A 15,407-nucleotide genomic window follows, 5' to 3' on the forward strand; every position below is an offset into this window, starting at 1 on the left:
CCCGCCCGGCCCCTCGCCCCCGCCCGCGGCCCCGCGTTCCCGCGCCGCACTTGATGAAGAAGACGCGGCCGTCCTGACACACGCCATAGGACCAGTGCTCAGGTAAAGTGTCCCGCCCGATCGCCGCCGCCGCCGCCATGTTCGCCGAGCACGGAGCCGCCGTGGGCGCCGCGGGGCGTGGGGGAGGGAGAGGAGGCGGGGGCGGGGGCGGCGCGGGCGGCGGCCCGGCGGGCTCTGCCTGCGCGGGCCCGGACGGCACCCCGGGGCGCTCCATCTCTGTGCGGGCTTCTCCCGGAGCAGGCGTGCGGCCAGGTCCCGGGCGTTCGCAGTCCCGGGACGGCCGCAGGAGTTCACCGTCGCACGGGCTCGCCTGAGAACAGTGGCCGCGGCCTTTGTCCCCAGGACTACCCCGCCCCCAGCCCGCCGCGCGCCCCTTGGCCTCTGAGGCCGGGAGATTCGGGTTGGGCGGGGGCCGCTGTCGGGGTTGCGGGGCGAACTCCGGAAACAGGGTGCACCCCAAATGCTCCAGTAAACCCCACCCGGTCCCTGCGACAGAACTTTTCTTCCCGGAAACTGTACTAATTTCCGAACCGTGTAAACCTAAACAGGTTACTTCCATATTCCGACCTTCAGTTTCTTCCTCTAAAAATTAAAGTTAATAAATATTACACGGGATTGTTGTGCAGGTTAAATGAAGTAACAATGGTATAAACTGCTTACCTGGTCCGTGGCATGTAGTAGGTCCTCCATTAAAGCCAGGTCAGGCATGATTTCGTTTACCCAAGATTGCAGTGGGAATGTGAAGCCCGAGGGTGCAGGAACTCTCCCCACATACCCACCCACAGCCTAATGTTGCAGGGATCTCGAGTTCTGCCTTCAGTTCTCATCAAGTGACAGAAAGAGGTGCTGAAGGCTGGACTGGGACTGTGTCTCATCCATCCGTTGATCTTTAGAAAAGCAGATCCTCCAGGCAGGACCTCCCTCCGGTGGGGCTCTGGAAGGTTCTTTAAAAGGCTGGAGCCTTCTCATATTCAGGTTTCTGCTCTCATCTCAGCTTCTCTGACCCCTCTTCCAAAGGAGATTCTCCCCCTCCTCCCTTCACTATCTAGTCCAGGGGTCCCCAAACTACGGCCCGCGGGCCACATGCAGCCCCCTGAGGCCATTTATCCGACCCCCACCGCACTTCTGGAAGGGGCACCTGTTTCATTGGTGGTCAGTGAGAGGAGCATAGTTCCCGTTGAAATACTGGTCAGTTTGTTTATTTAAATTTACTTGTTCTTTATTTTAAATATTGTATTTGTTCCTGTTTTGGTTTTTTTACTTAAAAATAAGATATGTGCAGTGTGCATAGGGATTTGTTCATAGTTTTTTTTATACTCCGGCCCTCCAACAGTCTGAGGGACAGAGAACTGGCCCCCTATGTAAAAAGTTTGGGGACCCCTGATCTAGTCCATTACTGTGTACACTTAATTGAAGTTCTTATTTGTGTGTGTTTCTTTATCGCCTTATTGTTTCAGATTAGCCCCCTGCCCTCACTAAAATGTCAGCTGGATGAGAGGAGGGGCCTTGATCTGTCTCATACAAGGCCATATCCACAGCATCTGTAACAGGGCCTGACTCAGGTATGCAGTCAAATGCTGAATGAGGGTATGAAACACTCTGCAATGACACTCTGCACACCCAGCAGGGACAGATGGGAAGCTGGTTTCTGGGAGATATCAGGCCCACCTTTGAGGGACATAGGCAGTTGTTGATGGTTGATGTGAGAAGAGACCCACATAAAAGTGAGACAGCAGGCCCTGGCCGGTTGGCTCAGCGGTAGAGCGTTGGCCTGGCATGCAGGAGTCCCGGGTTCGATTCCCCGCCAGGGCACACAGGAGAGGCGCCCATCTGCTTCTCCACCCCTCCCCCACTCCTTCCTCTCTGTCTCTCTCTTCCCCTCCCGCAGCCGAGGCTCCATTGGAGCAAAGATGGCCCGGGCGCTGGGGATGGCTCTGTGGCCTCTGCCTCAGGCGCTAGAATGGCTCTGGATGCAACAGAGCGATGCCCCAGAGGGGCAGAACATCGCCCCCTGGTGAGCATGCCGGGTGGATCCCGGTTGGGCGCATGCGGGAATCTGTCTGACTGCCTCCCTATTTCCAGCTTCGGAAAAATGAAAAAAAAAAAAAAAAAGTGAGACAGCAGGCAATATGGGCATTACTTATTCAGATGGGTGCCCCAGCCTGACCAGGCCGTGGTGCAGTGGATAGAGCATCGGACTGGGATGCCGAGGACCCAGGTTCGAGACCTCGAGGTCGCCAGCTTGAGCACGGGCTCATCTGGTTTGAGCAAAAAGCTCACCAGCTTGGACCCAAGGTCACTGGCTCCAGCAAGGAGTTATTCGGTCTGCTGAAGGCCTGCGGTCAAGGCACATATGAGAGGGCAATCAATGAACAACTAAGGTGTCACAGTGCGCAATGAGAAACTGATGATTGACTGCTTCTCATCTCTTCGTTCCTGTCTGTCTGTCCCTGTCTATCCCTCTCTCTGACTCTCTCTCTGTCTCTGTAAAAAAAAAAAGAAGAAGCCTGACCACGTGGTGGCGCAGTGGATAGAGTGTCAGACTGGGATGCTGAAGGACCCAGGTTCGAGACCCCGAGGTCGCCAGCTTGAGCGTGGGCTCATCTGGCTTGAGCAAAGAGCTCACCAGCTTAGACCCAAGGTCGCTGGCTCCAGCAGGGGGTTACTCGGTCTGCTGAAGGCCCGCGGTCAAGGCACATGTGAGAAAGCAATCAATGAACAACTAAGAAGTCGCAACGCGCAACAAGAAACTGATGATTGATGCTTCTCATCTCTCTCCGTTCCTGTCTGTCTGTCCCTGTCTATCTCTGCCTCTGAAAAAAAAAAAAAAAAAAAAAAAAGAAGAAGAAGAAGAAGGGTGCACCAGACAGGTGGAATTCAGCTGGCCCTAAAGGATTGGTAAGATTGACTGGGAAGGGGAGGAAGGGGAGAGCAAACAGGGTTGTGGAAGGGGTGTGGGATGTTGAGGAAGCCATACATATGCCCTTCCTTGGGAACAGACAGTGGTATTGGAGGAGACTCAACAGGAGTTAGAGAAAGGGAACTGGTGTGATTGTGGAGGACCCTGAACACCTGTCTGAGAGGGTCTCCTGCTTTTGAGGAGATTCTTGAGCAAATGACAATGGGAAAATAGTGTTTTCATTGTTGAACATTAATTTAACATAACGCATTAAGTGGCAAAGGTCATGAACACACAATTCACTAAAAAAAAAGTAATACAGCCTGACCAGGCAGTGCGCAGTGGATAGAGCGTCGGACTGGGATGCTGAGGACCCAGGTTCGAGACCCCGAGGTAGCCAGCTTGATCGCGGGCTCATCTTGTTTGAGCAAAAGCTCACCAGCTTGAGCCCAAGGTCGCTGGCTTGAGCAAGGGGTTACCTGGTCTGTTGAAGGCCCGCGGTCAAGGCACATAAAACAAACAAACAAAAAAAACTTCATGGAACATAAAAAATCAGCAAAACTTGACATCACTAAAGGATCACAATAACCTTCTAGTAAGCAATCCCAAAGAGAGGGAGATCTGCAATGTTCCTGATAAGTGATTTAAAATAGCTGTTTTATATATTTTTTTTTATAGGTTCCCGACCCCTGCCCTAGTGGGAGGTTGGGTGAGGGGAATTTGAGGGGTTTTTAAAAATATTTTATTGATTGATTTTTAGAGAGAGGGGAGAGGGGAGGGGGAGGAACAGGAAGCATCAACTCCCATATGTGCCTTGACCAGGCAAGCCCAGGGTTTCGAACCGGCAACCTGAATGTTCCAGGTCGACGCTTTATCCCACTGCACCACCACAGGTCAGGCTAAAATAGCTGTTTTAAAGAAATGCAATGAGCCTGACCAGGCGGTGGCGCAGTGGATAGAGCGTCGGACTGGGATGCGGAGGTACCCAGGTTCGAGACTCCGAGGTCGCACGTGGGCTCATCTGGCTTGAGCAAAGAGCTCGCCAGCTTGGACCCAGGGTCGCTGGCTCCAGCAAGGGGTTACTCGGTCTGCTGAAGGCCCACGGTCAAGGCACATGTGAGAAAGCAATCGATGAACAACTAGGAAGTCGCGACGCGCAACGAGAAACTGATGATTGATGCTTCTCATCTCTCTCTGTTCCTGTCTGTCTGTCCCTGTGAAATGCAATGAACTACAAGAAAATACAGAAAGACAATTCAATGAAATCAAGAAAACAATATATGAACAAAATAAGTTTAAGAAAGAGAAATCATAAAAAAAGAACCAAATTCTGAAGCTGAAGAATACAATGAATTAAATGAAAAAACGCAATAGAGAGCATCAATAGAAGAATGAATCAAGCAGAAGAATCTGTGAGTTAGACAATAAGAACTTTGAAATTTCCTAGTCAGAGAAGAAAAAATGATGAAAAAGAGTAAAGTAGCCCTGGCCGGTTGGCTCAGCGGTAGAGCGTCGGCCTAGCGTGCGGAGGACCCGGGTTCGATTCCCGGCCAGGGCACATAGGAGAAGCGCCCATTTGTTTCTCCACCCCTCCGCCGCGCTTTCCTCTCTGTCTCTCTCTTCCCCTCCTGCAGCCAAGGCTCCATTGGAGCAAAGATGGCCCAGGCGCTGGGCATGGCTCTGTGGCCTCTGCCTCAGGCACTAGAGTGGCTCTGGTCGCAATATGGCGACGCCCAGGATGGGCAGAGCATCACCCCCTGGGGGGCAGAGCACCGCCCCTGGTGGGCGTGCCGGGTGGATCCCGGTCGGGCGCATGCGGGAGTCTGTCTGACTGTCTCTCCCTGTTTCTAGCTTCAGAAAAATGAAGAAAAAAAAAAAAAAACAACAACAACAAAAAAAAGAGTAAAGTAAGTCTACATTATCAGTGGGATACCATCCAAAGAAATAATTTGGGGCCCTGGCTGGTTGGCTCAGCGGTAGAGCGTCGCCCTAGCGTGCGGAGGACCCGGGTTCGATTCCCGGCCAGGGCACACAGGAGAAGCGCCCATTTGCTTCTCCACCCCTCCGCCGCGCTTTCCTCTCTGTCTCTCTCTTCCCCTCCTGCAGCCAAGGCTCCACTGGAACAAAGATGGCCCGGGCGCTGGGGATGGCTCTGTGGCCTCTGCCTCAGGCGCTAGAGTGGCTCTGGTCGCAACATGGCGACGCCCAGGATGGGCAGAACAACGCCCCCTGGTGGGCAGAGCAGTCGCCCCATGGTGGGCGTGCCGGGTGGATCCCGGTCGGGCGCATGCGGGAGTCTGTCTGACTGTCTCTCCCTGTTTCCAGCTTCAGAAAAATGAAAAAAAAAAAAAAAAGAAAGAAATAATTTGGTCCTGGCCGGTTGGCTCAGTGGTAGAGCGTTGGCCTAGTGTGCAGAAGTCCCGGGTTCAATTCCCGGCCAGGGCACACAGGAGAGGCACCCATCTGCTTCTCCACCCCTCCCCCTCTCCTTCCTCTCTGTCTCTCTCTTCCTCTCCCGCAACCAAGGCTCCATTGGAGCAAAGTTGGCCCTGGTGCTGAGGATGGCTCTATGGCCTCTGCCCCAGGTGCTAGAATGGCTCTGATTGAGGCAGAGCGACACGCCAGATGGGCAGAGCATTGCCCCCTGGTGGGCATGCCGGGTGGATCCCGGTCGGGTGCATGCGGGAGTCTGTCTGACTGCCTCCCCGTTTCCAACTTCAGAAAAATACAAAAAAATTAAAAATTAAAAAAAATTAAAAAAAAAAATTGTGGCCTGGCCTGTGGTGGCGCAGTGGATAAAGCATCAACCTGGAATGCTGAGGTTGCCGGTTTGAAACCCTGGGCTTGCCCGGTCAAAGCACATACAAGAAGCAACTAGTATGCCTGACCAGGCAGTGGTGCAGTGGATAGAGCATCGGACTGGGATGCAGAAGACCCAGGTTCGAGACCCCAAGGTCGCCAGCGTGAGCGTGGGCTCACCTGGTTTGAGCAAAAATTCACCAGCTTGGACCCAAGGTCGCTGGCTCAAGCAAGGGATTACTCGGTCTGCTGAAGGCCCATGGTCAAGGCACATATGAGAAAGCAATCAATGAACAACTAAGGTGTTGCAATGCGCAACGAAAAACTACTGATTGATGCTTCTCATCTCTCCGTTCCTGTCTATCTGTCCCTGTCTATCCTTCACTCTGACTTTCTCTGTCTCTGTAAAAAAATAAAATTAAAAAAAAAAAAAAGAAGAAGCAACTAGTACAAGTTGATGCTTCCCACTCCTTCTCCCCCCAGTCTTCACTGGGATTTCTCTCTCTCTAACCCCTCAAAAACAATAAAATAAATAAAAAAGAAATGATGGCTGAGAACTTCACAAATCTTGGGAGAGATTTGGATATTTAAGTACATAAAGCTCATAAGTCAACAAACAAATTAAAGAGGTCCTCTTCAGGACACATTATAATAAAAATGTCAAGTTCAGGCCAGGTAGCTCAGTTGGTTAGAGCAGTGGTCCCCAACCTTTTTTGGGCCATGGACCAGTGGAATGTCAGAAAATATTTTCAAGGACCAGCCTTTAGGGTGGGATGGATAAATGTATCACATGACTGAGACAAGCATCAAGAGTGAGTCTTGGGCCTGACCAGGCGTGGCGCAGTGGATAGAGTGTCGGACTGGGACACGGAGGACCCAAGTTCGAGACCCCAAGGTCGCTAGCTTGAGCGCGGGCTCAGCTGGTTTGAGCAAAAGCTCACCAGCTTGAGTCCAAGGTGGCTGGCTCAAGCAAGGGGTTACTCGGTCTGCTGAAGGCCCATGGTCAAGGCACATATGAGAAAGCAATCAATGAACAACTAAGGTGTTGCAACGGGCAACGAAAAACTAATGATTGATGCTTCTCATCTCTCCACTCCTGTCTGTCTGTCCCTGTCTATCCCTTTCTCTGACTCTCTCTTTCTGTCTCTGTAAAAATAAAAAAATTAAAAAAAAAATAAAATGATAAATTCCTAGAAAGTTTGATCACAGAAAAATAAATAAATAAATAAAAATTAAAAAAAAAAAAAAGAGTGAGTCTTGGCCCTGGCCGGTTGGCTCAGCGGTAGAGCATCAGCCTGGCGTGCGGGGGACCAAGGTTCGATTCCCAGCCAAGGCACATAGGAGAGGCGCCCATTTGCTTCTCCACCCACCCCCCTCCTTCCTCTCTGTCTCTCTCTTCCCCTCCCGCAGCCAAGGCTCCATTGGAGCAAGGATGGCCCGGGTGCTGGGGATGGCTCCTTGGCCTCTGCCCCAGGCGCTAGAGTGGCTCTGGTCTTGGCAGAGCGACGCCCCGGAGGGGCAGGGCATCGCCCCCTGGTGGGCAAAGCCTCGCCCCTGGTGGGCGTGCCAGAGGATCCTGGTTGGGCGCATGTGGGAGAGGGATGCAAAGAAAATTAAATTTAAAAAATTTTAAAAAAAGAGTGAGTCTTAGACAGATGTAACAGAGGGAATCTGGTCATTTTTAAAAAATAAAATATCATTCAGACTTAAATATAAATAAAACGGAAATAATATAAGTTATTTATTCTTTCTCTGCAGACAGGTACCAAATGGCCCATGGACCGATACCAGTCCGTGGCCCGGGGGTTGGGGAACCACTAGGTTAAAGCATCGTCCTGATACACCAAGGTTGTGGGTTCCATCTTGGTAAGGGCATATACAAGAGTCAACAAATGAATGCATGAATATGCATGAATGCGGGAAACAACAGATTGATGTTTCTTCTCTCTCTCTCTCTCTCTCTGTCCCTCTTTCCCTTCCTCTCCAAAATCAATAAATAAAAATTTTATTTATTTATTTAAGTAGCCCTGGTCAGGTAAGTTAGTTGGTTAGAGCATCATCTCCACATGCCAAAGTAGCAGGTTCTATCCCCAGTCAGGGCACATACAAAGAATTGATCAATCAATACATACATAAATAAATGGAACAACAGCCTGACCTGTGGTGATGCAGTGGATAAAGCATTGACCTGGAATGCTGAAGTCACTCGTTCAAGGCCCTGGGCTCATTGGGTCAAGGCACATGTGAGAAGCAACTACAAGGTGATGCTTCCTGCTCCTTGGCCGCCCACCTTGCCTTTCTCTTTCTTTCTCCTTTTTCTAAAACTCAATAAATAAAAATTTTTAATAAAACAGAATAAATGGAACAACAAATTGATGTTTCTCTCGGTCACTAAAAGAAAGGGAAGGAGGGAGGGAGGAAGAGAGAGAGAGAAAGAGAAGAAAGAAAAAGAAAGAAAGAAAGAAAGAAAGAAAAGAAAGAAAGAGAGAAAGAAAGGAGGGAGGGAGGAAGGAAGGAAGGAAGGAAGGAAGGAAGGAAGGAAGGAAGGAAGGAAGGAAGGAAAAGGAAAGGAAAAAGGGAGAGGGAGAGGGAGAGGGAAAGGGAAAGGGAAAGGGAAAGGGAAAGGGAAAGGAAGAAGTGAGAAGGAACTGCTGCATCCTGGCATCCAGCCCTTACGTCCCACCACCATCACCGTCATGCCCAAGAGAAAGGCTGAAGGAGATGCTAAAGGAGGTAAGGCCAAGGTGAAGGATGAACCACAGAGATAACACACCAGGGTGTCAGTTAAACCTGCTGCTCCAAAGCCAGATCCCGCCTGACTAGGCGGTGGCACAGTGGATAGAGCATCGAACTGGGATGCAGAGGACCCAGGTTCGAGACCCCGAGGTCGCCAGCTTGAGCGCGGGCTCATCTGGTTTGAGCAAAGTCCCACCAGCTTGGACCCAAGTCTGGCTCCAGCAAGGGGTTGTTCGGTCTGCTGAGGGCCCGCGGTGAAGGCACATATGAGAAAGCAATCAATAAACAACTAAGGTGTTGCAATGTGCAATGAAAAACTAATGATTGATGCTTCTCATCTCTCTCTGTTCCTCTCTGTCCTTGTCTATCCCTCTCTCTGACTCATTCTCTGTCTCTGTAAAATATAAATAAATTAATTTAAAAAGAAAAAAAGCCAGATCCCAAGCCTAAAAAGGCCCCTGCAAAGAAGGAAAGAAGGTACCCACAAAGAAAAAGGTGAAAGCTGACTCTGGCAAGGATGAGATACCCTGCAGAAAGTGGAGGTGCCAAACAGACCAGGCACTGGAGGCTGAAGGTGCTGGAGATGCCAAGTGAAGTGTGTGCATTTTTGGTAACTGTATTTCTGGTGACGGTACAGTTTGAAATGCTGTTTTTTGCCTGACCAGGCGGTGGATACACTGTCGACCTGGGGTGCTGATGACCCAAGTTCAAAAACCTGAGGTCGCCAGCTTAAGCATGGGCTCATCAAGCTTGAGTGTGGGCTCAACAGTTTGAGCCTAGGGTTGCCGGCTTGAGTGTGAGATCATAGACTTGAGCCCAGAGGTCACTGGCTTAAAGTCTAAGGTCGCTGACTTGAGCCCAAGGTCTCTGTCTTCAGCAAGGGGTTATTGGCATGGCTCTAGCCCCCAGGTCAAGGCACATATGAGAAAGCAATCAATGAACAACTAAGGTGCCACAACTATGAGTTGATGCTTCTCATCTCTCTCCCTTCCTGCCTGTCTGTCCCTGTCTGTCTGCAACTCCCTCACTAAAAAAGAAAAAAAAGAAAAGAAAAATGCTGGGGTTTTTTTTATTACAGAACACTTCATTGTTGTTTTTTGGGGGGAAGGACATACAGTACTAATAGAATGGTTCCAAAGTGGAACTGTCATAGGAAAAAACACCCTTCCCTTCCAGTTTTGAGAGATTTCCCTTTGGATGCTGGGAGGAGGGATCCCTTGATGTAGACACACATTAGCCACCTTGGTACAAAAACACTTTGTGGTGTGGAAAAACTAAAATTTATTATGTCCTTTTTTTTGTATTTTTCTGAAATTGGAAACAGGGAGGCAGTCAGACAGACTCCCGCATGCGCCCGACGGGGATCCACCTGGCATGCCCACCAGGGGGCGATGTTCTGCCCATCTGGGGCGTAGCTCTGTTGCAACCAGGGCCATTCTAGCGCCTGAGGCAGAGGCCATAGAGCCATCCTCAGCGCCCGGGCCAACTCCGCTCTAATGGACCCTTGGCTGCGGGACCTTTTCTCCCTCTCCACTTTAAGCATAGACTTGACTCCCTTAAGCCCAGAGACCTGTTGGGACCTGATCCCCCAAAATTGGTTACCACACCCTGGCTGGCCACATGGCTCAGTAGAGCATCGTCATGAAGCACAGAGGTTGCCAGTTTGATCCCTGGTTAGGACACACACAGGAACAGATTGATGTTTCTCTCTCTCTCTTCCCCTCTCTAAAATCAATAAATTTTTAAAAAATGATTACCAGTTTATGTCGTACAATCTGGACTTCTCAGTGTCATTGAGATGGCATCCCTCAAAAGAGCAGCAGTTCCTTTTTTTAGATTATGGCTCTACAGATGGATACGTAATTCTGCCATTTTCATTTAATTTCCTGAAAGTCAGGGACAGCTTGTGGAAAGTTGTTAAACAACATGCTTAATGTGAAATGTCAACCCTCACTCTAAACTTTTCCTATTCAGAGCATCAGATAAAGACTTCATTGAGTGGCTTTCTGATTTTGGTAGTCCATTGAAGAAGGATTTGAAAGTTGTTATATACTGTTAACAATTGTCTGCCCATGTCCTGCCTGAAATACCGATTGTTTATGAGATCTCTCTCTCTCTCTTTTTTTTTTTTTAAGTGAGGGAGAGAGGGAGAGGGAGGAACAGACAGACAGAAAGGAAGAGAGATGAGAAGCATCAACTCATAGTTGCGGCACCATAGTTGTTCATTGATTGCTTTCTCATGTGTGCCTTGACAAGGGGACTCCAGCCAAGCCAATGACCCCTTGCTCAAGCCAGCAACCTTGGGCTTCAAGCCAGTGACCTTTGGGCTCAAACCAGCAACCATGGGTCATGTCTATGATCCCACGCTCAAGCCAGGAACACAGCACTCGAGCTGGTTAGCCCATGCTCATGCCGGATGAGCCTGTGCTCAAGCCAGTGACCTCGGGGTTTTGAACCTGAATCCTCAGGGCCCAGGCCGACACTTGATCCACTGTGCCACCACCTGGTCAGGCTGAAAAGTATCTTTAGTAAAGCTGAATACAGTTCAGCTTGGGGGATAAAAAGCAGGAAGAGAGAAAAGAAGCTTGTAACTTCCTAGGAACTTGTAAGGCTATTAACAAATTTCTTAGCAGAATCCTTCAGGCTAAGAGAGAATGGATGATATATTTAAAGTGCTCAAAGGAAAAAACTGTCAACCAGGAATGCTCTATCTGGCAAAATTATCCTTCAGAAATGAAAGCGAGTTAGAGAATTTTATAGAAAAACAAAAGCTAGGGGGGGGCTCATCATCACTAGACCTTACAAGAAATGCTGAAAGGAGTTCTTCATGCAGAAATGAAAGGAAGCTGATGAGTAACATGAAAACATGAAAAAATACAACATACTGGCAAACATACACATATATACGAATTCAGAATACTCTAATAATGTAATATGATGGTGTGTAAACCATTAAACTCTAATATAAAGGATAGAGGACAAGAGTATTAAAAATAACTTCAGTATGGGGTTCTCCCTTCCAAGAGCACACCCATACCTTTCTTCCCTCTTGGGTATGCATCTCCTAAACTCGAGGGGTCTCCGTGAGACTTGCAACCAGGGGAGCAAACTAACACAGGCAGTCTGTCCTGGGCTGACCCGCGGAACCTGACTCCAAGGCCCCTTTTCCCTGACTTTTCAGTGAGCCAAAGCAGCCCCGCCTGGGCTCTCCCACTGCTTCTTCTACCCTAAGCCCTTCCTTGTTTCACTGTCCCCAGCTTTGATAAATTTTAAATATTTTAATTTAAAAAACTACAATAATTTGTTAATGAATATACAATATAAAAAGAGGTCAATTATGCCTAACCAGGCAGTGGTGCAGTGGATGGAGTCTCGGACTGGGACATGGAGGACCCAGGTTTGAGACCCTGAGGTCGCCGGCTTGAGTGCAGGCTCATCTGGTTTGAGCAAGGCTCACCAGCTTGAGCCCAAGGTCGCTGGCTTGAGCAGGGGGTCAGTCTGTTGTAGCCCCCTGGTTAGGGCACATTTGAGAGGGCGATCAATGAGCCACTAGGGTGCCACAGTGAGGAATTGATGCTTCTTGTCTCTTCTCTCCCTTCCTGTCTGTCCGTCTGTCCCTCTCTCTGTCTCTATCTCTGTCACCAAAAAAAAAGAGGTCAATTATTACATCAAAAACAAAAAAGGAGGGGAGAAAAGGATAGAGTTTTTATGTTACTAAAGTTAAATTATTATCAGCATAAAATATACTGTGATATCTATAAGATATTATAGGTAAGCCTCATGGTAACTACAAAGCAGAAATGTGCAGTAGGTTCACACAAGATAAAGGAAAGGTAATCAAAGCATACCAATATGGAAAATCATCAATTCACAAAGAAAGGCAGCAAGAGAGGAAGAAAGGAATAAGTAGACTCTAAATTAGCATGAAAACAATAAGATGCATTAATGAGTTCTTACCTATCACTAATTACTCTAAATGTAAATGGCTAAATTCTCCAATCAAAAGCCATAGAGTGAGCCCTGGCCGGTTGGCTCAGTGGTAGAGCATCGGCCTGGTGTGCAGGAGTCCCGGGTTCGATTCCCGGCCAGGGCACACAGGAGAAGCGCCCATCTGCTTCTCCACCCCTCCCCCTCTCCTTCCTCTCTGTCTCTTCCCCTCCCGCAGCCAGGGCTCTATTGGAGCAAAATTGGCCCGGGGAACTGGGGATAGCTCTATGGCCTCTGCCTCAGGCACTAGAATGGCTCTGGTTGCAACAGAACAACGCCCCAGATGGGCAGAGCATCACCCCCTGGTGGGCATGCCGGGTGGATCCCGGTTGGGCGCATGCAGGAGTCTGACTGCCTCCCCGTTTCCAACTTCAGAAAAATAACCCCCCCCCAAAAAAAAAGCCATAGAGTGACTTGATGAATAAAAAAAAAGAGACTGGCCTTGGTAGGTTTGATCAGTGAATAGAGCATTGACCCTGCATATGGACATCCCTGGTCATAGGCCACCATCTGCTTCTCTCCCCCTCCATGCCCTCCCTCTCCCCCTTCTCTCTCTCTTCTTCTCCCTCAGCCAGTGGCTTTATTAGTTCAAGTGTCGGCTCTGGGCACTGAGGATAGCTCAGTTGGTCTGGGCACATTAGCCTCAAGTACTAAAAATAGCTTGGTTGATTAAAGCATTGCCCCAGGTAGGGGTTGCTGGGTGGATCCCAGTCAGGGCAGATGTGGGAGTCTGTCTCACTGTCTTTCCTCTTCTCACTTGGAAAAAAAAAACCCAAAAAAACCCAACAAGACACAACTATATGCTGCCTATAAGAAACTTATTTCAACATTAAGGACACCCATAGGCTCAAAGTGAAGGAATGGAGAAAGATACTCCATGCACGTGGAAACAAAAGAACAGGGATAGCTATACTTATATGAGACAAAATAGATTTTAGTCCCAAAATGCTAACAAGAGACGAAGAAGTCATTGTGTAACAAACAGGATCAATTCATCAAGAAGATAAAACAATCATAAATATATATGCACTCAACATCAGAACATCTAACTACATTAAGCAAACACTAACAGATTTAAAGTGAAAAATAAACTATAGTCATATTAGAGGACTTCAGTACCACACTTTCAACAATTAATATATCAGACAGAAAAGAACTAAGGAAATAAACTTGAATGCCACGTTAGACCAAATGCACCTAAGAGACATTTATAGAACATACAACAGCAACAGGACACGCATTCTTCAAGTGCATATGGAACATTCTCCAGGATAGATGATATACCATATTTCCCCATATATAGGACACACCCTTTTTTGTTAAATTTAAGGTCTAAAAACTGTGTGCGTCTTATACAGTGGTTGTAGTTTTTTTACTTGCATTTCTTGCTTTTTGTGCTTGTTTTTGCAGTGTTGAAGACAGTGATTAATCATCAGACACAGATGAGGACAAGCTAATGGATGAGAGTTTTGACAGTGATGAGGAGTTGTCTGAATTTTATGATGAATAAAACTTGAGTTCAATATCTTTATGTAATACTTTTTTTTTTCAAATTTCAGGCCCCAAAATTAAGGTGCATCTTATACCTGGAGAAATACTAGGTCACAAGACATGTCTTAGCAAATTTAAGAAGATTGAAATCATAGCAAGTATCTCTTCCAACTATAATGGTTTGAAACTAGAAATCAATAACAGAAAAGCTGGAAAATTCACAAATACAGGTACATGGAAACTAACATGCTTCTGAACAAGTGATGGGTCAAAGAAGAAATCAACAGAGAAATTTAAAAATATCTCAAAAACAAAAACATAACATACCAAAATTTGTGGGATGCAGAAAAGCAATTTTTTTTTCAGAAAAGCAATTTTAAGAGAAAAGTTTAAAGAGATACACACCTTCATTAACAGAAAAGAAAGGGCTCAATGAAAAACAACCTAAGTTTATATACCTCAAGGAATTAGTGGCCGTGGCCGGTTGGCTCAGCGGTAGAGCGTCGGCCTGGCATGCAGGGGACCCAGGTTCGATTCCCGGCCAGGGCACATAGGAGAGGCGCCCATTTGCTTCTCCACCCCCCCCTCCCTCCTTCCTCTCTGTCTCTCTCTTCCCCTCCCGCAGCCAGGGCTCCATTGGAGCAGGGATGGCCCGGGCGCTGGGGATGGCTCCTTGGCCTCTGCCCCAGGTGCTAGAGTGGCTCTGGTCATGGTGGAGCAACGCCCTGGAGGGGCAGAGCATTGCCCCCTGGTGGGCAGAGCGTCGCCCCTGGTGGGCGTGCCGGGTGGATCCCAGTCGGGCGCATGTGGGAGTCTGTCTGACTGTCTCTCCCCCTTTCCAGCTTCAGAAAGATACAAAAAAAAAAAAGAAAAAAGAAAAAAAAAGGAATTAGTAAAAAAAAAATTAAACCCAAAGTTAGCAGAAGGAAGGAAACAATGAAGATCACAGCAGAAACAAATGAAATAGAAACCAGAAGAAAAGAAAAGAAAAGAAAGAAAAAAAACTAGAAAAACAATAGAAAAGATCAATGAAACTAAAAGCTGGGTTTTGTTTTTTGGGTTTTTTTAAATTATTTTTTTTAATTTATTCATTTTAGAGGAGAGAGAGAGAGAGAGAAAGGGGTGTGGAGCAGGAAGCATCAACTCCCATATGTGCCTTGACCAGGCAAGCCCAGGGTTTTGAACTGGCGACCTCAGCATTCCAGGTCGATGCTTGATCCACTGCGCCACCACAAGTCAGGCAGAGCTGGGGTTTTTGAAGATAGCCAAAACTGATGAACCCTTAGCTAGATGACGAAAAAAAAAAAGACACCTTAAATAAGTAAAATTAGAAATGAAGGAGATACTGCAACTGATCCCACAGAAACACAAAGAATCATAAGAAAGTAATGTGAACAATTATATGCTAAAAAAAAGGATAACCTATAAGAAATTG

At 47.9% G+C, this 15,407-nt stretch overlaps 1 protein-coding gene, 1 long non-coding RNA gene and 1 pseudogene across 4 annotated transcripts in view; 2 read left to right on the plus strand and 1 right to left on the minus strand.

Annotated features, from left to right (window-relative positions):
- Positions 1–289, minus strand: part of PLEKHA7 (pleckstrin homology domain containing A7) — a 246,843-nt gene extending 246,554 nt beyond the window's left edge. For 2 of the 3 annotated variants that reach the window (XM_066251040.1, XM_066251041.1), the window contains exon 1: positions 51–289. In XM_066251040.1, coding sequence (XP_066107137.1) covers positions 51–274 — 224 coding nt within the window. In that variant the 5' untranslated portion in view covers positions 275–289. The remainder of the gene's footprint in view (positions 1–50) is intronic. The other variant, XM_066251042.1, reaches the window with a different exon arrangement.
- On the plus strand, positions 2–13,998 carry LOC136318551 (uncharacterized). Its single transcript, XR_010728087.1, has 4 exons — positions 2–102; positions 1,518–1,622; positions 2,908–2,958; positions 13,892–13,998. It is a non-coding gene; the product is annotated as an uncharacterized lncRNA (long non-coding RNA).
- Positions 8,455–9,088, plus strand: LOC136320694 (non-histone chromosomal protein HMG-17-like; annotated as a pseudogene).
- Positions 13,999–15,407: the final 1,409 nt, after the last annotated feature.

Source organism: Saccopteryx bilineata, chromosome 1, assembly GCF_036850765.1.
Source record: "Saccopteryx bilineata isolate mSacBil1 chromosome 1, mSacBil1_pri_phased_curated, whole genome shotgun sequence".
Classification (NCBI taxonomy): domain Eukaryota; kingdom Metazoa; phylum Chordata; class Mammalia; order Chiroptera; family Emballonuridae; genus Saccopteryx; species Saccopteryx bilineata.